General features: G+C 54.2%; 8 protein-coding genes across 8 annotated transcripts; 6 read left to right on the forward strand and 2 right to left on the reverse strand.

Annotated features, from left to right (window-relative positions):
* Nucleotides 1-10,789: 10,789 nt before the first annotated feature.
* P153DRAFT_374055 (syntaxin-5) lies at nt 10,790-11,874 on the forward strand (the record flags this gene model as incomplete). Its single annotated transcript, XM_033669495.1, has 2 exons — nt 10,790-11,792; nt 11,843-11,874. 2 exons carry the CDS (start codon nt 10,790-10,792, stop codon nt 11,872-11,874), a joined length of 1,035 nt encoding a protein of 344 aa, XP_033526671.1.
* Nucleotides 11,875-12,593: 719 nt separating this feature from the next.
* P153DRAFT_188180 (uncharacterized protein) lies at nt 12,594-13,448 on the reverse strand. The gene is made up of 2 exons (XM_033662421.1): nt 12,960-13,448; nt 12,594-12,897 (listed from the first exon to the last, which is right to left on the reverse strand). The coding sequence occupies exons 1-2, from the start codon at nt 13,137-13,139 to the stop codon at nt 12,658-12,660; spliced, it is 420 nt and encodes a 139-aa protein (XP_033526672.1). The 5' UTR covers nt 13,140-13,448; the 3' UTR covers nt 12,594-12,657.
* Nucleotides 12,975-15,591, forward strand: P153DRAFT_394444 (uncharacterized protein). Its single transcript, XM_033671310.1, has 3 exons — nt 12,975-13,756; nt 13,806-14,361; nt 14,431-15,591. Exons 1-3 carry the CDS (start codon nt 13,197-13,199, stop codon nt 15,121-15,123), a joined length of 1,809 nt encoding a protein of 602 aa, XP_033526673.1. The 5' UTR covers nt 12,975-13,196; the 3' UTR covers nt 15,124-15,591.
* Nucleotides 15,402-17,397, reverse strand: P153DRAFT_311123 (uncharacterized protein). The gene is made up of 2 exons (XM_033664792.1): nt 17,300-17,397; nt 15,402-17,243 (listed from the first exon to the last, which is right to left on the reverse strand). The coding sequence occupies exons 1-2, from the start codon at nt 17,361-17,363 to the stop codon at nt 15,631-15,633; spliced, it is 1,677 nt and encodes a 558-aa protein (XP_033526674.1). The 5' UTR covers nt 17,364-17,397; the 3' UTR covers nt 15,402-15,630.
* A 362-nt stretch (nt 17,398-17,759) lies between these two features.
* Nucleotides 17,760-18,252, forward strand: P153DRAFT_285591 (RNA polymerase Rpb6; the record flags this gene model as incomplete). Its single annotated transcript, XM_033663409.1, has 2 exons — nt 17,760-18,037; nt 18,096-18,252. Coding segments are annotated over 2 exons (435 nt in total), but the record flags the coding sequence as incomplete, so codon positions are not given.
* A 242-nt stretch (nt 18,253-18,494) lies between these two features.
* On the forward strand, nt 18,495-19,605 carry P153DRAFT_285077 (S-formylglutathione hydrolase-like protein; the record flags this gene model as incomplete). Its single annotated transcript, XM_033663368.1, has 4 exons — nt 18,495-18,852; nt 18,899-19,119; nt 19,172-19,363; nt 19,417-19,605. The coding sequence occupies 4 exons, from the start codon at nt 18,495-18,497 to the stop codon at nt 19,603-19,605; spliced, it is 960 nt and encodes a 319-aa protein (XP_033526676.1).
* Nucleotides 19,606-20,002: 397 nt separating this feature from the next.
* P153DRAFT_364711 (Exportin-T) lies at nt 20,003-23,798 on the forward strand. Its single transcript, XM_033667662.1, has 4 exons — nt 20,003-20,297; nt 20,377-21,943; nt 21,998-23,014; nt 23,062-23,798. The coding sequence occupies exons 1-4, from the start codon at nt 20,286-20,288 to the stop codon at nt 23,574-23,576; spliced, it is 3,111 nt and encodes a 1,036-aa protein (XP_033526677.1). The 5' UTR covers nt 20,003-20,285; the 3' UTR covers nt 23,577-23,798.
* Nucleotides 23,799-25,623: 1,825 nt separating this feature from the next.
* On the forward strand, nt 25,624-26,814 carry P153DRAFT_285070 (uncharacterized protein; the record flags this gene model as incomplete). Its single annotated transcript, XM_033663365.1, has 3 exons — nt 25,624-26,118; nt 26,175-26,427; nt 26,480-26,814. The coding sequence occupies 3 exons, from the start codon at nt 25,624-25,626 to the stop codon at nt 26,812-26,814; spliced, it is 1,083 nt and encodes a 360-aa protein (XP_033526678.1).
* Nucleotides 26,815-27,036: the final 222 nt, after the last annotated feature.

Here is a 27,036-nt window from a genome sequence, read left to right on the forward strand (position 1 = left end):
GCGAATACAACGAAGAAGAAGAATCTGTGCAACGACGGGGTATCCAACTCCAACTGTGGAAAAGGAAAAGGGGGGGTCCAGACTATATCCAAAGCGGCGAAGAAGTGTACAAGAAAAAAAAGTAGATAGTACAAAAAACGGGGTAAACCAAACAAACAACATGGCAATGAGTCAAAGCCAAACCCTCGAACCCAAGGAAGACAGAACAACCACTAATCGTCCGTCCACATAGGCGGCACCCACTCCTGACCCGGGAAGCTAGTAGCGCGCATAACCGGCTCATCGTCCTCCATAGCCGGCAGCTCGAAGACAGGCCGCGACGCACTACCATGCGTCTCCCAGCCGGGCGCGCCGTTGCGACTCCCCGCCACGCTTCTCAGACTGCCGACTCTCCCGCCGCCGGAAGCGCTCTGTTCGAGTTCGCGTGCGCGGGCGCGAGCAACCTCTCGCGCTTGTCGGTCGCGCTCGGACTCGAGGCGGGCGACTTGAGCGTGGCGGGAGCGCTCCAGGCGCAGTTGCTCTTCTTGCTGGAGGAGCTGGTTGCGCAGCGAGTCGGCGCCCATGTCGGGGGAGGAGGGGAGGGGCGAGGCGGCCATGGATGCGGGTTGGGGGTGCTGCAGGATGCCGATGGAGGATTGGCGTTGGCGGGTGTGGCTGTGGCTTGCGGTGTTTGTTGAGAGGGTGGGTGGTCGGGGGCGCTCGGAATGCGGCTTGTCTGGTCCTCCGTGGGCGATGCCGATGCCGTTGTAGGATGGGGGAGGCTCATCTACGGATGGCTCCCCGTATTGCTGTGGCTGCAACGGCCACTGATGTTCCTCGGACGGTGAGGGCTGGTACTGTTGGGATCGGTGGGCAGGATGCTGCTCGGCAGGTGGAGGCGACTTTGATCCTGAGTATACAGAATGCATTGGGCTGTGCGGGACCTTGGGGGGCGGTGGTGGTGGCAGGGTATGCGCGATTGGATTTACAGGGCTTGAGATATAGGCCGTGTCGGGTGACATAGGAAGGGGGTACGCTGCAGGATGCGTCGCTTGTCCAGGGTGCATTGGCGTAGGCTGGACTAGGTGCGGACTATGCGATGATGGTAGGCCGTGTTCCGAATGAGGTGAGTGCCTGGATGGAGACATCATATATGGTTCCGGAGCACCACGAGGTAAAACTTCTCTGAACCCACCGCCTTGTTGGTAAGGCTGTTCAGTTGGTGTGTACTGAGGGGATGGTGTATGACCTTGAGAAATTACACGTGGTGAAGTCGACTGCGTGGCTCTTTCAGCATGCAGCTGTTGCTGAGTGGTGAACTGCTCCTCTATATATTGTCTCTGGCGAGCCCGCACAATCTCTTGCTCCGTGGCTCCTACGGGTACGTTCAAATTCCAAGGCTGCTCTTGAGTCCGCACTTCTGATATACTACTCATTCTTGGGTGTTGAGCCCGCTGATTAGGCGGTGGCATACCAGTCATCACGTTCGGTGGGGTATTTGAGATCGGCGACACCACTGATATCGTACTGGCATCTGAGTGTGAACGACCATAAGCAGGTGTCGGTGATTGTGCAGAGATTTGTGGAGATATCTGTTGCATGTTTGGATCCGAATATTGATGATCGTACACATCGGTTGGACGACGGCTTTGTGTGTCTTGTTGAGGATGGAACAGCGGCCACTGTGCCTGATCGCGAGGAGATATGAAGGCACCTGAAACCGCATTGTACGCTGCCGGAATTCTAGGTGTTTCATATCGCGGTTCGTCTAAACTCATATGGCGCGGAGAACCAGGTGGACCAAAGTTAGGATTCTGTGCATACACAGGCCCAGATACGCTTCGATTGTCGGGTGGTGGTTGGCGGGTAAACTCCGAACTCTGTCGAGGACGGAATTGCTGCTGTTGTTGCTGTTGCTGCTGCTGCTGTTGCTGCTGTTGCTGTTGCTGCCTTTGCGCTTGCATCCGCTCGATATGCGATGCTTCATAAGCGCCCGGTTCGACCGGTGGTGACTGCTGTCGTTGCTGCACTTGCTGATGTGCGACCTGCGAAGCTCCATATGCACTTTGTTCAGCAGGAACCTGCTGCCTCTGCTGCAATGCCTGCTGTCGAGCAACCTGCGACGCCGCATAAGCTCCCTGTTCTGTCGGTGGAGGCTTTCGTGTGTCCGGTTGATAGTATCCACCCGGAAGAGGAGGAGCATGACTTGCCTGGCGAGGTTTCTCAAACGAGAAAGGTGCAGCAGACGGTGCTGGCCGGGGAGCTTGACTGGCCTGTTGAGGAGGCTGTGCAAGTGCCGCTCGGGCTGCGTGCTCTTCCGCCAATCGCTTTGTCCTCTGGAAAGCAGAACCCTCCTCCTGACGTACGCTTGGCGGTTGCTGTTGGTATGGAGCACCAGGCCTTGGCTGCGGGTAGTGCTGTTGTAGCGACATGGTCTGGGCGGACGTAAAATGTGGACCCATCGGATGGTTTCCAGATACTGGGTTTGGAGGCACTTGAGCAGGAGGATACTGTGTACCCGCAGGTGGAGCTCTAGCTTGTTGCTGAGGCGGAGGCCACTGCCGAGATGGCTGTGGCTGTGGTTGTGGCTGTGGCTGTGGTTGCACTGGAGGTGGAGTCGAGTGTCGTTCAGGCTTCTGTACCTTCTTTTCACCCCGGCCGAAAATAGCACCCAGGGACGAAAATCTCTTCTTCTTACCCGCTTCCGGCACTCCAGATGTGGGGACTGGATGCTGTTGAGGTTGCCCAGATGGCATCGATGCTCCTGTAGGAAGTTGTTGGGTCGGCAATGGAGGTGGACCTGCATGCTTTCCTGAATCAGGGCGTGAACCTGCCGGCTGTACCCATGTAGATCCTTGGCTTATGTGACTGAACTCTGATCTTGCTCCATTGCTTAGCGCTCGATCCTGTGATAAAGAAGCGCGCGACTTTGCTTCAGGTCTTATCGAGGCCGGCTCGTGAGAAATGTTGCTAACAGCCGAATGGTAGGAAGCTTTCCGGTTCGGATCTCCCGGTGTCAGATTGCCATTCGAATTTGGTGCAGAACTGGGCGTATCAATTGCTTGTTGGGAATTGGTACGAGATTTACCGCCAAGCCCTTTAAAGACCGATGAAACCTTGGGTATGTGAGGTCGCTTGTCTTGTTGTTTCGGTACCTGATTACCCGGTTCCTTCCTAGAGTTCTGATTTCCTGGACCTCGAAACTGGGCTAGGTTTGCCTGTTGCTGCTGCTGCTGCATCATGCGCTGTTGATACTCGTACTCATTTCTTGGTGGCTGATCATGGAATCGCGAATTTTGAGTCAGAATGCCTTGCGGACCAGGCAGTCCTAGGGCCATCGCATACATACGTGGATCCCGAGGAGCGCTATCGCGAGGTTGACCGTTGTCTAATATGCGGCCATTTACAGGTAGTCTCTCGGATTGTTCCGGTCGTGCATTTACTTGAGAAGGAGGCGGAGGAGGCGAGGAGAGTGGCTCGCGAGGCGCAGGACTTTTATAAGCCATAGTGTTCATATCCCACGACTCCCTTTTTATAGGGACAGATCCTGGCGATAATTTAGGCTTGTATTTCGGCTGTTGAATTGCGTTGTTCGATTGCTGTTGGTCAAGCGACGAAGAAATATTAGAATAGACCGCGCCTGTATAAGACTGTGGAGACTGTTGACGCTGGTTCCCATTCTGTCCAGGATCCGGTAGCACACTTGCATCAATTGACGGTGCAGATCTGTTGATCTGATCCTGAGGCTTGCCGTCTTCATCATGAGATCCAGAGACGAAGCTCATCGGTCGTTCGGTGCTATACCTTGGCATGAACCCGTCTCGTGCTTCTGGAGCAATTCCAACATCAGATACCTCGGGGCCGACTGACTGTACACTCTGGATCGGGACAGGAGCTTGAGCAGTTGCTGGAACTCGGAACGGCTGTCCACGTTCATCCCGTAAATCCTTGACAACACCATTGTGGTCGGCGTAGAGGTCAAAGTCGTCGTCCTTGGGTCGTGGCGTATGCTCGTTGCTAGTGGATATGAATTCCTCTGGAATCTGAGGCGGAGCACGAGAAGGCATCATCGAGGAGTCGTGCTGCATACGATGTATTGTGGAAGGTGTGGACCTCCCAGTGGTGCTTGACGACGCTGAGATCGGAATAACATCCGAGACCATGGAAGAGATCGCTGACCGCAATGATTTCGATCTTTCGGGAACTGTCTTGTCAGATGTTGAAGTAGACTGTTGCTGCACGTGATGTGGCGATGCAGTAGGAATTTCGTGTTTTCCAAAAAATCCATTGGACATGGTCGTGTTGGGAGTGTTGGGAGTGTTGTCGTTGTTGCCCTCTCTAGGCTGATCGCGCTGAATCAGTTTTGGACCTCGATGCACAGGAGTTACAAGATCACTCTCATCTCTCAGGTCGTCTTGCTGACTAATTACCGACTCATTATCCCATGACGCAACGGACGAAGTGGATGCAGAATACTCCTCGACTGCGTGGACGACTTGTAAAGGTGTTGCGGAGACGGCTGAGACATTAGACACGGCGCGTTGCCGGGGTCGAATAAGCGGGGTCATCTCGCTTGGAGACATGTTTTCAGCCGCATCTGCCATCTGAACCTTGTCAACCTGTTTCAACACCAGACCGTGCGGACCACTTACGTCATTTTCTTTGGTCGATGAAGCCAAAGCTGGAAATTGGTTGTTATCCTCTTCCACAATCTCTGATCTCGCTTTTGGGAGTTGTAGGTCGCGGTTTGCGAACCACGCCGCGACAGACGAATCTATCTCTGCTCTCGATGCAGTACTATGGTCTTGAACCGGCTGCACACGTATCGAAACGGGTGTCATATCGTCAGTGCCGATTGATTCAGTTTCGAATGTCTGATGCTTGAGTGTGGTTGGCGTGCTAGTTCTGCTGTTATGTATCATTTCCATAGTTGGCGAGTTTGCAACCTGATTCTCTTGCGCTAGTGTTGAAGTAGGCAGCAGGGCTTCATCCGCCTTCCCAGATGTCAAGACAAGTGAGTCCTTGGTTTTTCCATGGTCTGAAACAGGCGACACATCGCCTCCACCAATAGTCTCGGTTTCGAAACTTGATCGTCTATCGTGTTCGTTGCCAGTTGGACTTTGCAGCCCATCGTCATTAGGTATGTCGTCCAGCGGCAACTTCACGGGCGGAAGTAATGGACTAATATCAGCGGGCGTGTGTGTAACCACTGGTGCTTGTAACGTAGATGTGCTTTTGGGGTGCGGAGACTGGTCTTCGTTTTCGCTGTCATTCGCATGTGAAGGTGTGAAAGAAGAGACAACTGGCGATACTTCTCCTGATTCGAGTTCAGTGACGGTCGTAGTAGGTTGGCGGTTCAACCGTGGTGGCAGGTTGTTATTCTGGTCAGTTTGTCCAACCGGCTGAGGTAAGGGCTTTCCAAACTGGCCCTTGCTACGCCGAGAAAAGTCGTCCCACAGACCCTCGACTGGAGAACTCACTATCTTCCCACCCAAGATAGGAGGCGTTGCATGACGTATAACTGACTGCAACATCCTGCTACTATTCGCCTGGTCCCCGTTATCAAACCCATCGGGAATCCTCGGCACTGGCGGAACATCACTATTTTGTTCTTGCGAAACCGAATGTGGACTCTTTGCTGGCGAAGGTAACACGCCCAGTCTTGCTTGCGGTTCAGGTGGTGGTGTTCGTGATCTAGACCTCATGTCCCAAGAGTCGGGCGCATGAAATGAGTGCGGTCTCCCTGTTCTGCCAACTCGTTCTTGCGATGGCGCACCGAAGTCGGAAGGTGTGTCATTGGGGAATACCATGCTGCTAGGTCTTGATCTTGATTTTGAACGACTCGAGCGGTGAAAAGGCGAGGAGAAACGGCGTCTTCTTTTTCCCTCCTTAGGGCTGCCCGTATCGAGTAGTGGAAGGTTGGGCTTTTCCGGTGTCGTGGTAGTCCTTATCGTGATCGTTTCAGGCTCCTCAGAGGCTTCGCGGGATGAGATGGCTGAGTCCTAAACCACGCGTCACATCAGTACTGATCTTCCTGTAGCTAGAACAAGACAGCGAGAGGGAACTGGGAGTTAAGTCGAGAATTGGTTTAGATTCATGTAGCACTATAGGAGAAGGAGAACGACACATTACATGAAATGATCAGAGACATGTCGTAAGCTCGAAGGGAGAACGCCCAAAACGCCAAAGTAGTGGTCTCATCCAACCATCGGTCGCAATCCGTCTGTCCGATCACATAGGAAAAGGTCGTAGCTGCATTCTCGTATCGTGCCGTAAAGAGATGAAAAAGGAAGAGACGGAAGAAATTATTTGTCTACCTTGTCACGCCCAAAACGACTCTTGCCTTTCGCAAACAAGCCTTTAGCGCTGGTCATTCCCTTTCCGCTCAAAACTCCAGCAGTTTGTAACAGCTTTTCTCCTTTGGCCTGCATCTGCGCCTGCATCTGGTCTCTTGCTGTCCGGCTTGAAGGACTCGTGGTCGAATTAGTGTATGTTGCAGGAGTCCGAGAATTGCTACCAGCGGGAAGTGGTGCATTCGTTGAGTCATTTTGAAGAGCGTTTTGGGGCTGACTACTCATTGACGCAGTAAGTTTCCCAAGCAGTGGGAGAGAACCCGTGTGCTTATGACGAATAGTTCCTGTGGAAACCCTCTGTATAGGTAAGGGGAGCGTCGCAAGGTCAGGATTGGCTTCAAATGCCGCCGAAACCCAGCCACCAAGTCCATGATCAACAGTAGCCCAGTGGTCACGCATCTTGTTGTACGTGGCGATGCGTTCTTGAGGTGAGTTAATTGTCGCGATCTCTCGTGCACCAAGAGGTTTATCCGTTATGGGAGATGTCGGCGACTTTGGAGTGGGATCCTGAGTGGTTGATGACTCGGTCAATCCCTTCAGCGAAGAGATGGCTGGGTTTGGCGCCCCGTGCTCCGTTTGCTGATGCGACGTCAAAGGATCCTCCTGACTTGGTTGTGTTGGATGAGAGATCTCGGCGCTCAAACGAGGTGGTAGATCGACTGCCTCGGGATCGAACTCAGAGTTGACAACATGGAGACCAGATAATCTCTTTGGCTCTTGCGTGTGGGTGTCAAGTGCCTTTGCAGGTTCCAAGGGGGGTGTCGGCGATTGGATCTCAAAATTGGCGTTTGTAACAGGATCTGGCTTTGTAGCTGTGAGGGTATGGCCGGGCCCAAAGTAAGAATCCACGAGGCCTCCTGACCATTGCTCACGCTCTTCTTCTACGGCACGCTCAACTGTGGGAGCTGTAGTCATACCCTGTTGCAGGTTCTTCGTTGGCTCTGGAACAATGCCTGGTTGGGCTGGTGCATCAGGTGTGGCTAGACTAGGAGTGCTTCCTTCCCAGCTGAAACGCTCTGCCAACTGTGGTGTAGTAATTTCCTCACGCCGAAATGATGCGAGGGTAGGTGTTGTAGGTGACTCTACAGCAAGGCTATGTTGCACGTCTCGCGATGGACTAGGAGTTACGTCGTCGTCACCTGCCCAATAGCTTTCGTACTCACTAGGCAAAATAGAGCTGGCACGGTTTGCACTCTCGCTGGCTGGCTGGAGCGAACCGCGATCGGGCTGGGCAGCCGAGGTTGTTGAAGTTCTCAGCGGGCTGAGACTGAGGACGATTTCTTTGCGCAACCGATCACTTTCCTCATCGTCAGCTGAGGGGGCAGTGCTGAGTTGAGCTATCATAGGTGGACGCTGGTCTTGTGTGAGAGGCTGATGATCGTGCTCATCCCAGGACGGCGGATATTCAGATCGTGGTGTATCCTTTGCTGGTGGAGTAGGTGGGATGCTCGACATTGCAGAACTGGATCGATCTAACTGCAGAGGCCGAGGCATATAAATGTCGCCATGAGAACGATCTTGCGGGTGGAGGTTTCGCTCATGCTGGGGCTCGGAAGAAGTATCGTCCAGTCCAACAGTTGTTCGAATAGATTGGATCACAGCGGCTCCAGCCTCTTTCAACGCTGAAATCGGATCCTCTGTTAGGGCCGGGGTTGTATTGGAGGGTTGCGCAGGCTCAGCTTCGAAGAGGCGCCGCCTGGCAGTTGTAGGTGTTAGGTCTACTTCTCCGAGCGGAGATGAAACATTGGTCTGTTCAAAGCCCAGCTCCCTTTCTTGCTCGGCATGGTCAAATGGAGTACTGACTGTTGTGGCGTAAGACTCCCATTGACCGGGCAGATGCGGACGGAATTCCTTGACGGGACTGGAGGGCTTGCTGGGGTTTGCCTTGGTCGGAGATGTCGCGCGCGAGTGGTCTTGACTCCGTTCCCACGATTGCAAGCTGTTCCTTGAATTGTTCGATTGTGTGGAGCCACGCCTCGCGTTCGAAACATCTCCGAATCTGCCAGCTAATGCCTGCACACGATTTTTGCTCGGAGACTCCGAACGATCGCGCGGCATGACGTCGCGAATTGGGGATTGGGCATTGTGCGACTCCAAAAAGGTATCTTGTGAATGTAGCGCTGCCACACCAAGCTCGGGGGCTGGTTTGACCGGGCTGCTCATCATGGCGGTTGCGATGTCTGACTCACGGGTAGCATATGCAGAAGAAGGACCACCCAACCCGCCTTCCATTGCATCGGAAGACTCTGAGCTTTCTGTCGCAATCTGAGCCGCCTCTGGGGCGGGAAACGTTGTCTGAGTCGCGACCACTGGCGATCGCGCAGGGCTGTCACTGTTAGTCGGAGTAGGGAAGTCGTTGTGCGTCAATGAGGAGCCAGAAATATTGCGCGAATGGTTTGGCATGACTTGGGTTGGCACTGCTTGGTGTTGCACATTAGGTATATACGCGGATGTTGGCCTGGAAACGGGTGTTTCTCTCTCCTCCTCGATTGCAGGTGTACTACCCTGATTACGGATCTTTGCAGCTGCTGCCGCAGAGCTTGGAACGCGACTCATTATGGGGCTGATGCCAGACGTGCTTCCAGTGTTGCTTCTGTGCATTTCAGAGTCAGCGTTTGAGATTGGGGTAGGCGGTACCGAGCGCTGGTCGTCACGGCGAGTGAAAGCTTGGTCTACGAAAGAGCGGAAACCATCGTCACTCGGGGGTGACACAACAGGGTCGCTGACAGGGGTCTGGGACGAGGAAGCGCCAGACCAGAAATCGTTGTTCCATGTCGAAATTGGTCTGAGCGGTGGCAGTTGTGTTGGCTGGGACGATTGAGGAGCGTTTGTCAGCGCCGACTGGCCATGTTGCTGGAGTGTCACATCATAATCAGGCAAGTATTCACTCTTGCGCTCGGCGACTGTTGCCAGGGGCAGCTGCAGCTTCCCGCTTTCTGCCTGAGGAGACGTTGGGCCTTCCCCTGAACGAGACGCAAGAGCATCTACATTGGGCCCCTGCGTGTCCAGTGAGGCGCGTCGGCGCTCTTCCTCGACGCGTTTGTAGATGTCCGCTGGCCTAACGAACGCTAGAGGCTTCTCAGAGCTTCCAGTGCGTGAGCGCGGGGTTGTGGCAACGGGCGAGGTCATGTGCCCTATGCTGCTTTTCCGAGGAGGAAACTGGGTGTTGGATGGGGAGCTGTACACGTCGGCGGGAATGCTTGAGATTCGTGTCTGCAGTGGAGTGGGCATGGCAGACGCATTGAAGTCGTGGCGTTGGTCAGGACTGCCGCTCGTGTCTGCTTCACCACCGCGGTACTGCCACGGATCTCCATACTGGCCCTGTGAGTTGTTCTGTGCATTGTTCTGCGCATAATTCTGCTGTGGCTGAGCAACCGATGCTGAGAAGGCGCGATGTTCCTCGCCTGTCTCGAACGAGTTTCTGCGCGCAGACTGCGGAGGGCCCTGGCGCGAGGGGTCTGTGAAGCTGCGCGACGGCTGGTCAAGGCGCTCAGCATAGTGGCGCGATGCGGGCTCGGGCTGCGGCTCTTGGTCGACGCCGTATTCGTCGTACTCGTCGTACTCGCCCCAGTCGTCGCCATCATATGCATTCTTCTTCGCCTGCACCCATTTCTGTGTCTTCATGCGGTTGACATTCGTCTTGAACGACACGGGCTGACCGGTGGAAAATGGCGAGGCAGAGCGCTCACTGGTCACATGTTAGCTTACGATTGCTGCTAAGAGATAGAATCTCAACGTACAGCGGCGACGCTGTCTCCTGGTTGAAGCGAAACGGCCCAGACATGTTTGCTGGTGGTGTCGATGGCCCAACACCCCAACGTCGGCCTTGCGAGGACTGCGCCTCCAATCTCACCAAACCCTGCAGCGCATGCGACGAAGCGTATTAGGCAGAGAAGGAGAATGCGCCGTGGGACAGCAGACCCAGTCTCGCGCGAGCTTGACGTTAGAGAATGCGGCGAGGAGAGACGAGTTGGGCCAAGGTAAACGGTAGGGCTGTGCAGGCTGGGTATTGAAGGATGCACGGCTACGTCAGCTTTCACGATGTCCGTGGGCACGATGGACGGAGCACAGCAGCAACAATGCGAGAAGTCGACAGTCGATGGACAGAAGCAGAGAGCGCGCACAGCAGCGAGGAGACGGAAATGACACTGACATGTTCGCGACGAGCAATTTCCCTGCTTATGCACCCTGCCTATCAACGTGATTTGGTGTGGCGCGACGCCATTGCCGCCAGAAGGAACCACGTTCCCGCTCTCCTGCCCCAACGCGTTTTGCACTTGACACCTCCACGTCCCCACACCACCTGAACCGACCCGTCCTTCCTATTCCGCCACGTCGACAGGAGATCCGGGCCAAGCGACGACGCACCTCTGATCAGCCCCACGGACGCGCGAGCGCCCCCCGACCCGACCCCTTCGCTGGAGCAGGCATCCAACAGGGACCGACACTCGACCACCATGGCCGTCTCGATACAGGACCGCACCGATGAGTTCCGCTCCATCCTCGCCCAGGCCCAGCGGCGACAGGCACAGGCCAAGACGGGCGCCCAGCGGCAGTCGCTCCTCACAGCCCAGGAGAAGGCGCAGGCCAATGGCAGCCCCCAACGCCAGCGCTCCGAGTTCGCGCGCAGTGCGGCAGACGTCGCGCGCGGCGTCGCGAGCACCATGCAGAAGCTGGAGCGCCTGTCGCAGCTGGCGAGGCGCAAGACGCTGTTCGACGACCGGCCTGTTGAGTTCGACGAGCTCACGTTTGTCATCAAGCAGGACATGACTGCGCTTTCTGGCCGCGTGCAGGCGCTGCAGGCCATGAACTCGAAGCAGCACCCCAAGGCTCGGCCGGGCGTCGACCAGGAGGGCGAGCACAACAGCAACGTGGTTCTGCTGCTCAAGGACAAGCTGCAGAACGTAGGCACCAATTTCAAAGATGTTTTGGAAGTGCGCACCAAGAACATGCAGGCCTCGCGCTCGCGGACAGAGCAGTTCCTCTCTTCCGCCGCCGCACAGTCACATAGCAGCCTCGACCCCGCCAGGACCGACTCCCCCCTCTACCAAACACCCCAACGAGGCCGTTCGCCTGGAGGCTTCAACCGAAACACAAACGCCGCCCAGCAGGACCTGCTCACCCTCGAGCCGTCTGGCTCGTCAGCGCTCACTCGCGGCGGGCTGCAATCTGACGCTCAACTCCTGCTCATGGAAGAAGCCCAGCCGCAAAACGCCTACATCCAAGAGCGGGGGCGCGCTATAGAATCCATCGAGTCCACAATACAGGAATTAGGAGGCATCTTCAGCCAGCTGGCACAAATGGTGTCTGAACAAGGCGAGCAGATTCAGCGCATAGACGCCAACACCGAGGATGTTGTGGACAACGTTGAAGGCGCCCAACGCGAGCTCATGAAGTACTGGAGTCGGGTTCAAGGCAACAGGATGCTTGTCGCGAAGATGTTTGGCGTTTTGATGGTTGGTATGTACAATCCAGACACTTCTCCGTCGAGCCCCACTAACAAATCGCAGTATTCCTCCTCTGGGTGCTCATCGCTGGTTAGACCCCTCATGCACTTGTTTCTCGGCGTTTGGGAAGACGGGGGTGCATGGATGCCGGACACGTCTGATGCAACGATATCTTTCACATTTGTACTGTACTTTTACTCCTTTTCACGTCCACGTATTTTCACGATCCCCGGGTACGTTGGTATCCGGCTGTCTAGTCTTTTTAATAGAGTCCGACTCCATCATCTGTTGTTGGTCCGTGTCGTCTGCTTCGGGATGGCTTGCAGCTTGACATGTAGATAGGGTTTCGACCGGCTGTGCGTAGTCTGAGTAGACAATGGACACAGACCCTTTATGATGGCTACCTGCATATCTTGGCTGCATATGTACAACTTGTGGAGTGCATCGCTTAGCTCGGGATACACAGAGGCTACACAGTGTGCTAGAGATGGTCCATCCTTTAGATAATATTCCTTCAACGAGAGGGAGGTTTTGGCAATGACAAATCGCACTTTAATCTTGTTCTATGCCCTCGGATTCCTCACATGTCTATGCAATGCTGTACTCAGACCATATGTATCTGTTGGACCTGGTGATTGTGCCAGACAAAATTTTCCTTTCACAGTACACCCCTGCTCGTCTGGTCACTGTACAACGCATCGCGTACGTACGTACATGTAGGGCAGAGGCACAGAGAATCCACTATGCGTAGCAACCGAATACAACATCATGCCATCCAAATTCCTGCTGACGACTCCAACACTGCAAGTGTGTAGTTGAATTATGCGTTGAGATGTAATCAACTGCCTGGTACTCTAGCCGTTAGTACTCGCCCATGTTTATTGGTACCCACCGTGATTCGTAGATCTTGCAGAACGGACAAACGCTAAAGCTGATAAAGTGCAGATCACAATGGTGATAGATGAGATGACGGGAGCAAGGCTATCCGCGACAAGGGAAAGGATCCTGCGATATCGCAGACCAGGCGTCAATCTCGGAAGACGTTTTATGTACAGGATCATGTCAGTGATGGCGTAAACCCCCCGGCGGGAAGTCTTGCATATGCGTGTAACCGCGGTCTGCTTCACGTCAGCCGGTCATAAAGTGGGATGGCATCGCTAGTGGCGGGAAGCCGTCTCACCGCAACAACCCAACCTTGGGATTCAAAAACTCGAGCCCCCCACGATCTCCGGATTTGCTGTCTCTGCTGATCCGCTTGATCCCGTGCTTGCTGATTCAAAACATAACCGCCCCGTACCGGACCAACGTTCAACTGACCGCCACTCCCATCTCTATATATCTCTATGCCGCAACGCTGCATCTTTTGACATCATCACATCATCACAACGCAAAAAAAGCATATGCGCGCTCCGGCGCAATGTGCGAACGTCGAAGGGACCCCGTTGCCCTCACCACCATGACCATATTTGACGATGCTGTGTACTTTGGCGAGGCGCTCGAGCTCCCCGCAAACCAGAACGAGGAGGACTTGTGGAATGAGTTGACGATACGAGCGAGAGAGGCGGGCATCGAGGACCCTTATCGCTTTTTGTTTTTGCCAACACACGACACTTCTAGCGCTGTTTCCACCTCGACCGAGGATAGCGAATTCAGAAGTTCTATATCTATTCGCTCCCAGGAAACGCACTCGACGGGCCTTACGTCAACGTCGGTGCCTTCGAGGGCGTCGAGGGACCAGTCATATTACAGCGAATCGCCGTCAGCCCAGAAAACGCCTTTTAACCTCGTACAGGCTTCAGTGTCGGCTGACAACCTAAACATCATGCAAACTGTATCATCCGTCTCGCCTGGCTTTAGACAGAGACATTCAACCTCGTCTGTTACACAGTCCAGATTCTCCAGTGTGGCGCCCCAGAAACCCTCAGTTCGGCGACATAGGACGTCAGCCCTGTTTGGCATGTTCAGAAGAGGCTCGAGGTATGTTGTGCTTATTGATGCTGTGTATCTTCGCTCATGGTTTCGATAGTACCTGCACTTCCCCATCACACCATGGGAATCATGGCAAGGCTCAAGGACCAAAGTTGGATTGCGGTCACTCGTTATCCACATATGCTCTACGTGCCCACATCCAAGAAGCAAGACGAAGCAAAGGCCAAGTAGCACCTAGTTGCTGCGGAACACTGCTGCCACGCTCCGTACTCGAGATTGTCCTGACCAAAGAAGAGGCTGACATCGCACTGAACGGTTCTCCTCAATCACCCGACATCGCGCCTTCGCGAGACTCCGGGTACAGCGAGAAAGGAATATCAACCTACGATCTGCCCGGCCTGGTAGATCGCATCTCCATCACAGGAGCACCACCAACCCCACCAGCCAGACAGTCCACCCACGAGGACCCCGAGCCCAAATGCCCCGGAGTAAACGAGGCGTACAAAGCCCTCAAAGCCCGACAGCGAGAACAATTCCAACGGATCCAAGCCTTCGAATCTAACCAACGAAAAGCACTCTCCGCCCACCACCAAACCGCCCTAAAAAACCTGACAGCAACCCACGAACTGACCAAGCGACAAAAAACAGAACAAGTACGTCTCACCCCTACTATACCCCCCCACATGTAACAAGAAAAAAACTCACACCCCTCCCCCCTACAGCACATATACGCCCTCGAAGCCCTCGAAGAGCAACAAATCCTCGCCGAGCACGACCTGCGCAAAACACAAACGCAGGAGGCGCAAAACGTCGCCACAGCCCTAAAACACATGCAAGCCTACTGCACCTCCTCCTCCACCAACCCTCCCACAAACAACACCCTTGACTTCGAACCCACCCGCCAAACCCACACCGTAACCCCCTCCGACCACGCAAAACTCGCCCGCCAACACGCCCTCCAGAAAAACCTCCCCCGCAAACACACAAGCGCCATAAACGTCCTCCGCGCCCGTCAGGAGCGCTACATGCAAGCTAAAACACAGCTCCAAGCCGCCGACACCGCCGCGTTAGATGCGGTTTTCGCACGCGAGAAGACGGCGCTGGAGGAGCGGCGGCGGAAAGATACGGCGCGCTTGGAGGCTGTGGTTGAGGCAAGGCGGAAGAGGTTGCGCCAAAGGTGGGATCTGGAGTTTGAGATTTGGCGGAGGAGGGAGGATGGGAGGGGGAGTACGGCGGCGGCGGGGGTTACGGTTACGGTTGCGATGGTGGGGAAGGTGGAGTGCGAGCAAGAGAGGGAGAGGGAGAGGGAGTGCAGACGCGATGACTGGCCGCGTATGTGTGCGCAGCATGATGAGCGGGCGCAGGCGCAGGTGCAGACCAGCTCTTTTGCGTCGTATTTGCGCGCTACGGCTTGAGTTTTGGTTGTGCGTCTTTCACTCTCTTACTTGGGATGCGTATCGGCGCTGGTCTCGCCACTCGTCACCTACTCACCGCCCCCCTCCCTAGCGGATGATGTGTTGCTGGACAAAGTCTGGTACATGTTTCCTTGTGGTCTCTGTTTTTTCTTTGCTTTTTTCTGCTTTTGTTTTCGGGTTTGTTCGGGTTCGTTGCGTTGCGTTGCGTTGCGTAATATACCCCCCTCACTGCACGGCGCGGCGCGGCACTACATCACACTACACTACACTGTATGGAAGTGTTCCAGGTTGAAGATTAGCCTCTCATTCATAGTCCTCTGGAGAAGAAATGAAGAGAAGTTGGTAAAGAGTGGTACCCAGTAGTATGAGCTCATCAATCTCTCTACTTCCTATAGAGTAAAATACCTACCATACAACAAATACCCTCGATACATACATATCGGACATAAATCTATCCTAACAACACTTTTAACCGTCGTAAAATCGTCCCATCGTAATCCATATCCGCTACAACTGCTCACGCGCATGTCCCATATTATACTGCTCAACAGGGTACAGCATCTCCATGCCCAGCCCCGCCTGTACATCCGTCGCAGGCTCCAGGCCCTCCAGTCCCATAGCGCGATCCATATCAGCGTCCTCAGCGACAAACAACTGGTCGAAGAAAGCGAGACGGGGGTCCACAGCCTTGTGTTGGGCGTCCACGGCCATACCCGCGTCAGTGAAGTACGGCGTGGGCGTCTGCGGCATACTGGGGTCGACGGACTCGAACATAGGGTCGTCGAGGCCGCCGATCCAGAACTGGCCGCCGGTAAGGGCGTCGCGCTCGCCGATGCGCTCGTCGACATCTTCGTCCGACATATTGTGCGCGGCGCGGAGGTGGCGGCGCAGATCGCGGTCCATGTAGAAGCGGTATTCGCACGTGGCGACCAAGCAGGGCACGTCTCGGCCTTTCTCGTAGCCCACGCCGGTGAGCAGAGTGAGCATCGAGGGGTCGGTTTTCTTCTTTGATTTGGCGGCTCGGCGTGCTTCCTTGCGGTTCTGCAGGCCCAGGTGGTGTGTTCGGATGTGTTGGTCGAGGGAGGACTTTACTTTGAAGGCGGCGCCGCATGCGTTTTCGCCGTGCCAGGCTAGCAGGTCGGCGTGCTTGGAGGCTTGCTGCGAGTCGGCGGTGCAGAAGTATTTCATCATTTTGTCGTGCACGGCTTGGATGTGCACGGTGAGGTTGTGCTTTCGCGTGAAGACGTTGTCGCAGTCGGGCTTTGGGCAGGGGAAGCGTGGCTGGTCTGCGGGATCGGCGTGTACGGTGTCGAAGTGCGATTTGAGCGTGCAGGGGTTCTTGAACTTTTGGCCGCACTCGGAGCATACTGGTGGATGGCTTTCGAGAGTGTGTGCCGCCAGCTCGTCGGCGGATGCAAAGGACAGCGGTTGCTTTGGGATGGTGGTGGTCTCGCCCGTCTCAGTCTGGATGGTCTCGGTTTCGGTCCCGGGGGGTATGCAGATCATGCAGAAGTGGCCAGCGTCTGGTACACCTTCTGGCTTGGGTGCGTGTGCCTTGGCTATGTGTCGGTGCAGAGCAGCTTCTTGTTGGTACCCGTGCGTACACGTCTCCCCAGTCTCTGCGTCGACAAGAGTGCAGGCATAGGGCTTCACTGCCAGATGGTCGCTCTTGACATGTGCCGTCAACGTTTTCTCGGTGCGGAAGGCGTGGTTGCATGGAGGGTAGTCGGTGCAATAGAACTTTGAGTCGTGGACGTCCTGGTGGCGCTGCAGCCGGCCGTTGGAGGTGAAGCTCTTCCCACATCCCTCCCAGGCACATGTGAAGGTTCGTGCGGCGACGGGGTTGTGGGCGTTCTTCACGTGACGCTGCAGGTGGTCTTTGCGAGGGAAGTTCTTGTCACAGCCGGGCTCGGTGCAGGCGAACGGACGTTCCTTGTTGTGGCTTCGCATGTGTGCTTCGAGTCGACATGGCCGGTTGAAACGCTGTCCGCAGCCCTCAACCTCACACACATAGTGCCACTGTCGACGAGCCTCACTGTCAGCCCTCAGCGTCCCATTGTCGGTGTAATTGACCTGGTAGTCGCCAGAATCGTCCGAAGGCCAGTCCTCTGTGGTCTCTTCTGTAACGGCTGTCAGATTGGAGACATCGACGTCATGTTGATATTGCAGCACGTACCAAAGCGAGACCTCTTCTGCGGGTCTGCAGCCGCGCTCTCCACAGCTTTGCGTTTGACGGCCATTGGGAGCAGCAGCCTGTGAAGTGGCAGATGGTGCCCGCCCGTGGATGCGGAGGTGCTCTGGTCGCCGCAACAAAAATAAAGTGGAACTCGACGCCAAGGTTACGACTATTTCTATTGGCTAGCATCACGCTTCGTCGCGAATCTTTCTTCGAGCCGGCAGAGCGCAACAGGCACCACACCGCATCTCTCCTCAGTACGCGAGACTACCAACCACCCACCTCCGCACGCGCGCATACTTCACTACCGCGACCATGTCTGACTACGACGGCGACGGCGCATTTGCAGATGATGGTGGCTACGAGTACGTGCTTGGCTTCATAGTCTGATGCCGACAGCTGCAGCGATGTGTTCGCGTAGCGTCTTTGTGTCGGCGAGGCTTCACAACAATGACTGATTGTGGGCAGTGAGCAGGCTATCGACTTCGACGAGGAGCAGGAGCCCGATATCTACGACGGCGACGACAACGCCCAAGAGCCCGACAACGTCGACCCGAACGATGACAACGTCGTAGTGTCCGGAGACGCGAGCGCCGCTGCTGCCGCCAAGAACAAACCCAAGAATACGGTCGAGAGCGAGAAGGACAGGAAGGTCGCGTCACACCTCCGCACAACCACCCCGTACATGACAAAGTACGAGAAGGCGCGTGTGCTGGGTACAAGGGCGCTACAGATCAGGTAGGCTACAGTTTTCCAGGGCACGGAATTGAGAGAACAACAAACTAATGGCGTGCAGTGGCAATGCCCCAGTCCTAATCGATGTCGAAGGCATGACAGACCCTCTCCAGATTGCTGCAAAGGAGCTGCGCGAGAAGAAGATTCCGCTGGTAGTGCGACGATATCTGCCAGACGGTTACTACGAGGATTGGACCTGCGAGGAGCTTCTGACGTAGAGTGGGTTGGACTTGGCTGCATTGGGTACGGAGTTTTTGTGGTCGTAAAATGGGGCACGTTCGGCGACCGGCGTTTTTTTGCTTCATATACCGAATCATACCCGATTTCCACGCCTATCTCGCGAGTGCGGATCTTGTTCCTACATGAAGCCATAAAATCACCGCAGGGCGGGGTAGCTTGACCAGGAGCTATCCATGCATTCTCTACCCCCCGCACTAAACATAGGACAAACGTCACTCTCATGAAACAGCTTTTCAAACTTCTCAGTGCTCCACGACCTCGATTTCCTTTTAAATCTTCGACGACAAGCTTCCTCTACCACACAACACGATCCATCATGTCTTTTGAAACCACAGGCACCATCGCTTCCTTCGGGGGCAAGGTGTTGAAGCTGAAGCACAAGTCCTCGAGCACAAACACAGACATGGAGCTCAATGTCTTCTTGCCACCACAAGCATTGAAGGACGGGGCAAAGGTCCCTGTGCTCTTTTACCTCTCCGGTCTGACATGTACTGGAAACAACTGCTCGGAGAAGGGCTTCTTCCAAAACGGCGCAGCAAAACATGGCATTGCCGTCGTGTACCCTGACACTTCACCAAGTGCGTGTTTGCCATTGATGCTGAGCACTGACTAACCATCCCACAGGAGGGCTGCAAATCGAAGGCGAGGACGAGTCTTATGATTTCGGTTCGGGCGCAGGATTCTACGTCGACGCGACCAAGGAGCCATGGAACAAGGGCTACAACATGTACTCATACATCACTAAGGAGCTTCCTGAGGCCCTGTTCTCATCATTCAAGGAGCTCGACTCGAGCAGAGTCAGCATCACAGGTCACAGCATGGGCGGCCACGGTGCCCTGACATTGGTGCGTTTTTGAAGACCCTTACAAGATGATGTCACTGACGAGTCGCGATCAGTTCCTCAAGAACCCCGGCATGTACAAGTCCGTCTCCGCCTTTGCGCCCATCGCCAACCCCATCAACTGCCCATGGGGCCAGAAAGCATTCAAGGGATACTTTGGCGAGGACCAGCAGGATAAGTGGAAGCAGCACGATGCCACAGAGCTTGTCAAGCAGTGGAAGGGTCCGCTGGAGATGCTCATCGATGTGGTGTGTACTACCTTCGACACTCCTCAATCTGAGGCTTTGTTAATAATGAATAGGGCACCGGAGACAACTTCTACAAGCAAGACCAACTTCTTCCTGAGAACTTGGTGGCGGCGGCCAAGGAAGCTGGCAACGCCGCTGGCATCAACCTTCGCATGCAGCCCGACTACGACCACAGCTACTACTTCATGGCCTCGTTTGCGGACGAACACGTCGCGTACGCGGCGAAGCACTTGGGCGTATAGTAAGTGGCATGGCTGCTAGCATACTGATTGCATACTCACTGCAGCAGAAGCAGTTCGCGTGTTAGACAAAAATTGTAGAAGAATGAGGAGGTTAAATAGGCCTGAAGAAAACTTTCAACGAGCTTGAGAGCAGGCATAGAATATGAAATTTCGACTGAGTCTCCTCCCTTGTTTATCTCGTGAATAGTATTTCTGAAAAGTGAGCCAACAAGCCAATCCTGGAGCCTCGGACCAGATTGCGAAACAAGTGCGAAGGCACGTGTCACGCGACGGATTTTGGGCTCTCCGAGCAGAGAGGTCCCCCACATCTACCGGCTGTTTTCATGCACCTCGTGCCTTTGTTTCCACACCACACACTTCACCCTGCGGAGGCCTAAATAAAAGTTTGTCCGTTCTGGCGATAGCGACACTTTTTCGAGCCGTTAAATTCATCTTCTCAGTCTATTTTCCAACGGTATTCCTTGCACACTCGCCGCGTGTCAGAGCTTGTGCCCCGCGCTGTCACTTTCACCGCCTATACCACTCCCATGATGCAGCCCTCGCTCTCTCCAATGACCCGGTAGCGTATCACATCGCTGCAATTTTATCACCACAACACCACTTTCCCTTTCTGATGGTCGGACACCTTCGCACCTGCTCCTGACCTATTCAACTTGTCCCGCATCGAGACGGCGCAAGAAATGGAGGCCCAGGTACGCATGCAATTTAGCAACGAGTTTTGAACTGCCTTTTGGTTTGAGGCTACATACTAACATGTGTCTGTTTTGCTAGGTCGAAAATGCCATCCAAATCGCCTCGAACCCTACCTCGAGCCAGCAACTGCGCGGCCAGGCTATCGACTACCTAAACCAACTACGTGCACAGGGCTCCGCATGGCAAGCGTGCCTCACACTCTTTACCCGCGACCCGCGACCTTCTGATATCATCCGCCACACGTCCCTCGATCTCGTCAACAATGCCGTCCAAGAACACCGGCTGGACGAGCAAAGCCTCGCGTACATCAAAGACACGCTCATGAGTCATATCCGCCAGTCGTACGCGCCAGGCAGCACTACTACAGATACCGGGCACATACAAAACAAGCTCATGCAGACCATCACATATCTCTTTGTCGCATTGTATCCCACACAATGGCCGTCTTTCTTCGACGAGTTCCGCGCCTTAGCCGGTGACCAGACGACCATCGGCAACGTCAACACGACCACTACAATCTTGTACCTTCGCATGCTTGGACAGGTTCATGATGAGATTGCCGATCAGCTGGTTACTAGGCCGGAGGACGAGAAGAAACGCAATACCGAGCTCAAGGATGTGATTCGACAACAAGATGCGCAGAAGATTTCGTTATCCTGGCAAGAAATCCTCGCAAAATGGAGGGAGTCGGATCTGGGAATGGTAGAGATGTGTCTGAGGACGATTGGGCGGTGGGTTAGCTGGACCGATATCAATCTCATCGTGAACCAGGCGATGATCGGTACCTTCCTTGAGATGGCTGGTCAGCAAGGCATTTCTGACCCCGAGAGCCCGGCCGGGAAGGTTCGCGACGCAGCAATCGATACATTTTCGGAGATTGTGGGCAAGAAGATGAGCCCTGGAGACAAGATTGAGTTGATTTTATTCCTGAATCTGGCGGATGTGGTTGGCCAGCTCATCACCAGCCCAGCGCTTGCCGAGTTCCACAGTCCAAACTACGACAACGACCTCGCGGAGACAGTAGCGAAGCTCGTGAACAACATCGTTTTTGACATTGTCAAGATTCTGGAAAGCGACTCGGTTGACGAGCAAACTCGGCAGCGAGCCGACGACCTCATTCGGGTCTTCACTCCGTATTTGCTGCGTTTCTTCGCCGACCAGTACGATGAAGTCTGCTCGACTGTCATTCCATCGCTCACCGACCTCCTCACGTTTCTACGAAAACTGCAAAAGAGATCTGGAGCCGTACCGCCTCAATATTCCGCCGTGCTACCGCCTGTATTGGACGCGATAATCGCAAAGATGAAGTACGACGACACAGCATCCTGGGGTGATGAGGGTGAACAAACAGACGAGGCTGAATTCCAAGACCTCCGAAGACGTCTACATGTCTTACAGCAAACTGTGACGACTATCGACGAGGCATACTACATCGAGACACTTAGCCGCGTTGTGAATGGTACCTTTAGTCGCTTGGCTCAGGGCGATCAGACACTAAACTGGCGCGATCTCGAATTGGCTCTCCATGAAATGTTTCTGTTTGGGGAGCTGGCAGTTAGAAATCAAGGTCTATTCGCAAAACGCGAACCTTCTTCAGTCGCTGCTCAGCAGCTTGTGGGTATGATGAACAACATGATTGATTCCGGTAAGTCCATGGCTTCTTTGCTCAGGTAGGCAGGTGATACTAACCAAATGTCAGGTCTAGCTAGTTACCCACATCCTGCCGTTCAGCTTCAGTACATGGAGATTTGCGTCCGTTACTACCAATTCTTTGAGCAGAACCCTCACTTGATTCCCAAAGTACTCGAGAACTTTGTACAACTTACACACAGCAACCATGTCAAGGTTCGCATACGGTCTTGGTACCTCTTCCAGCGCCTGGTGAAGCACCTACGAGCTCAACTAGGAAACGTGTCGTACAACATAATCCAAGCAGTTGGCGATTTGCTTACAATCAAAGCCGAGTTGCCAGACGCTTCTGAAGATGACATGTCTTCAGATGAAGAGGACAAGTCTGCCGATGCTCTATTTAACTCGCAACTCTACCTCTTCGAGGCCGTTGGGTGTATTGCTTCATCTAGCACAGTTTCGCCAGAGAACAAGAAGCTGTATGCACAAACTATCATGAGCCCTCTGTTTGCCGACATGGAACAAACACTGCCTCAGGCTAGGAATGGTGATGAGCGAGCTACGCTCCAAATCCATCACATCATCATGGCAGTTGGAACCCTAGCTCGAGGTTATTCAGACTGGGTTCCGTCAAACAACAACAGCTCAGTGCCCCAGAGTGAAGTGGCGGACGAGTTCATCAAAGCATCCGAAGCCATACTCGTCTCCCTCGAGTCTCTGAAATCTTCGGGCATCATTCGTCATGCAGCACGCTTTGCTTTCTCGCGTATGATAGCTGTTTTAGGACCACGATTGCTACAACAGCTGCCATCATGGATTGAAGGACTACTCTCACTGAGTTCGTCCATGGACGAGATCAGCACGTTCCTCAAAGTTCTCGGACAAATCATCTTCACCTTCAAAGCAGAAATTGCGAGCATTCTAGACACAGTCATGACGCCTGTTTTGCAACGCATCTTCACTGCATTGGCGGTAACACCTTCGGGCACAGACGACGAGATCCAGCTGACTGAACTCCGGCGCGAGTACTTGAACTTCATCACCCTCGTTCTCCAGTATGGTCTTGGGTCTGTGCTCGTCAGTAATGGTAAGGAAGGTCGAGATACTTTTCATTTCAATGCTAACATGTCGCAGCAAACCAAGCAACGTTCGATCCAGTCATCTCGTCAATCGAGTCTTTCGCTCGTGACACAAACGACTACACCACCGCGCGCCTTGCCCTCGCTGTACTCATTCGCATGATATCCGTATGGAGCGGTCCCGACAAAATTGGACCGGGCGCAAACACAACACCCACTTCCCCCGTGGCAACTCAAGCGCCGCTGCCCGGTTTCGACAACTACGTAGTTGAGCGCTTCTCCCCACTCGTCTGGTCAGTTCCTGCTTCTGCCGGCTTCAACTCAAAGGACGCACAAGCAAAACAGGTTCTGCACGAATTGGCAAACCTCCAAACCGAGATCATCAAGAAGGTTGGCGAACCATATGCAGAACACCTGAAGAACGACCTTGGCGGTATGGGCATGGGTGCCGATGGCGTGGATCAATACTTGCGCACCCTAGCTGGCGCATTCGAAGGAGTCAAGAAAGAGAAGGAGTGGAGGAGCTTCTTCGCCCAATTCGTCGAGCGCATGCTCGCTGCTAGAACATAGATGGATGGGTGGGCATGAGCAAAAAAGGCTTCGATTTTCCTTTTGCTCGATATGGGCAAGATGTCTTTTCTTTCTACCCGGTGGGGGTGGTATAATTTGCATCGTGGCGGGCGTGCAAAGGTCATGTTTTTTGAGATAATCCACCCCCTCCTATTCTTCATACTTCGCTTGAGGTTTCCTCATATAGCTGGAATGCCAAAATAACATGATTCGCGTTGTACTGATTGATCACTGACTGTGATTTGTTCTGGAGAACTTGCCCGACTTGAATGCCCATCGGCTTTATCGATATTGGATTTTGCTGAGTGCTGCACATCATATGTCGGAGTGGGTGAGTCGCCTGCCCAAAGAACAGAAAGTGCCCCGCACCACACCGCGCCGCACGCTCCATCATGGTACGCAATACACTAAATACCATGCGATACCATGCGATAGGTACCATGTCATGCAGACAGGCAGACAGACAGGCAAGTATACCCAGGGAATACGATAGGGATGCATGAGTGGCTGTAGCTCGTATTGAACAGCGGGAAGGGCTTTTCGTATTCGATATCGAAAATTCCAGACCCCCAATATCATATCACTCACGAATATATAGGTAGCTAGCTAGGTAGCGACATGTGGTTCGTTGGTGTGCTGGCCATGGCTTGCTGACAAGACAGGACAAGACAACTGCAAACCACAGAATAGCATAGCGTGGAAGGCAATGTCGGAAATGTCGGAAATGAAGACCTATGTTTCCCCAATTATAGCCGTGGTTCTGGACGGAGAGATCGACGACGTGGTTACCTTGTCTGTCTGTCTGTGTGTGTGGGCAGTGTCTAGGTAGCTAGCTAGCTGGGGACGGGAGCAGTGTCAGTTTGGTATGAGTAGTTTTGTTGTCGCCCAATGTGTGGTTGCTGGTTTGACGGTTCTAGCTCGCGGGGCGCATGGTGAGGGAGCTGGGTTATGGGCGCTGATAGGGGTATGCAATTTGCTGGTGGCTTGATATTGGCTTGGCGGGAGTCTATCGATGAATGCATCCTATCATTAATGTGAGCAGGGGTGGGTGTTTGTAGTTCTGCTTTCTGCGATGTGCGTTGACGTTCTGGGGAGCAGCTGTTAATTGTGTGCTGTTGTCTTCCGGGGGAAAGGCTTCTCGTAGATGAGACTACATGACGCGCTGCTGGACATGACGCGAAGCGCGTTTGACGAAGTATCTTTTTTTGGGACTTGGATCGTTTAAGCAGTCCCGCGGCACGGTACCTTTAACGGTATCGCGATTGATGAACCCCCCCCTGCAAGAAATCGGATCTAGCCATGACGCCACGCTGCAAGTCTTCGCGAGCACGCACGAAAAGGGAGGCCGGCTCCTCACTCGATTTGGGCACTAAGTCGCAGGGCATTATTGTCTTGCACGAGCGCGCCGCTCTCCCGCGAATCACCGGCGATCGACTCGCCCACCCTAGAGCGGGTGGTTTTAACGAAAAGCGCTGCATCTGGCTCGCGCACTCCCCTCCCCGTCAGCCGAACAGTTAGTCGAGGGCGTGCTGCTAGGTGCATGCTTGTCAGATGCGCCGCGTGGCTTTGACATGCGAATTGTTTAAACTTAAGGTCGGCTGCTCCCATGTCGGTCGCAATCTCGTCCCGGCTGTCAGAAAAAAAAGCAACATCGAATTCAACGGGGAAAACGCTCGCTGTTTTCGTTCCCTTCCGGCTTCCGATCGACATCGACCACCCTCGGACCTGGCCTCTAACTGGTCGGCACTCTTTGTCCCGCAACACGCGTTCCTGGCTTTTGCGGAGAATATTGATCCGCGGACTTGTGAGGGCTTGTCAAGGCGGCCAATCCAGTTCACGCGCTACTGCGACGACCGTTTGGGTGGAGGAATGGTTGTGCCACAAACGTGAGGCAGTGTAAATAAGAAGATTCTATTGTGCAAGGCCGCCCACCAGGAGATAAAAAAGACGGACTTGGTATTCTACGCGACGGGTGTGTCGTGAGTCGTTGGAAACCTGGCGTGGTGCCATGTCGCACCATTGGGCCAATCGATCCCTGGCCGCCGCAATGCGAAGCAAACCAGATGAGGGTGAAGAGCCCCACGGGTGTCACTGCATATATACAAGGAGCACAGCGCCCGCAAACTCCCGCGTCCGTTTGTTGCACTCGCTGCTTGTCATACTGCTATCTTGGAGCTCTCTGTTCGGTGGCGTCTCCGCACATGGTCATCGATCAGCGCTGCTGCTGCCCGTTGTGCCTGAGCAAGACACCCTAGCGTGGAAGGGATCGCCTCTGCTCCTCGACAACCGTCCACCGCCGCTGATTCCACTATTCATGCCTTCTCTACATATCGTCCATGATGCATCCAAAGCGCTGTCTGCGCCGCCCTCCAAGCGCTCCATCACAACCGATCCAAAGGTCTCGGCAACCGCCTTTACTGTCCCGTCGGCCTTTGATACGGGCATGTCGAATAATTTCTCTACTTCTTGCTCCGCCTACTTGAACCGCCTGAGACAGAACAAAGACTTCAATGACTGCCATCCGTTCTCTTTGCTCCTACAGGTGCGTTTGACGGTGTTTTGAGGGGAGTGGAATGGGGCTGTGCTTACACCATGTAGACTTCAAGTGGCTTCTTCGACGCGTCGAGATCGTTTCTACGCATAACCCAGACCTTGGACGCGACTTGTGGTGTCAATGTAAAACAATGCACGGCAACATTGGACGGTCTCGCGCGGGAATTGGTGACCGACACCGCATGCAAAACAGACTACGACAACGACAATCCTATTGTTCTGCAGGCGTACAATGGCCTTATAGCGTACGAGGCGTCCTACCAGGCCAGTTGCTTGAAGAGCGACACAGGAAACTACTGTACGTTGTGCCGACACACCATCCACACAACCAACTAATCATCCCAACACAGGTTTCGCAGACGCCGTCAGCAACACAACATCCACCACAGACTCATACCCCTACTACCTGCCCATCGGCCAGATTCTTCCCGGCGGATCGCGTCCAACCTGCAATACGTGCTTACAAGACGCCATGGCCATCTTCGCATCCTTCGCCGGCAATCACACACAGCCCATCAGCAAAACGTACACGTCCGCCGCGCAACAACTCGCGATTTCCTGCGGCAAGGATTTCGTCAGCACCACGGCTGCACCGCTGAAAGGCGCTGCTACGACTTCCACACCGGCGGCCTTGACGCCTACATTAACACTGCTTCTAATGTTTATACTCTACTTCTTCCAGTGACGGCTTGACGTTTATTTCGTCCCGTCATGTTGCGTCACGTCACGTCACATCACGGCCTTTTTAGATCTTCTTGTACATATCTTTTTGTAATCATTATCGTCATCATCATCATCATCAGCGAAGGCGTTCAGGTTGGAGTCTTTTTGCCGCATTTACTTTACCGGCCGGCGTAGGAGGCGATGTATACCCCCCGAGAGATTGGCTTTGTAATCGGAGATACGG

The sequence above is a fragment of the Dothidotthia symphoricarpi genome, assembly GCF_010015815.1.
Source record: "Dothidotthia symphoricarpi CBS 119687 unplaced genomic scaffold P153scaffold_5, whole genome shotgun sequence".
NCBI lineage: Eukaryota > Fungi > Ascomycota > Dothideomycetes > Pleosporales > Dothidotthiaceae > Dothidotthia > Dothidotthia symphoricarpi.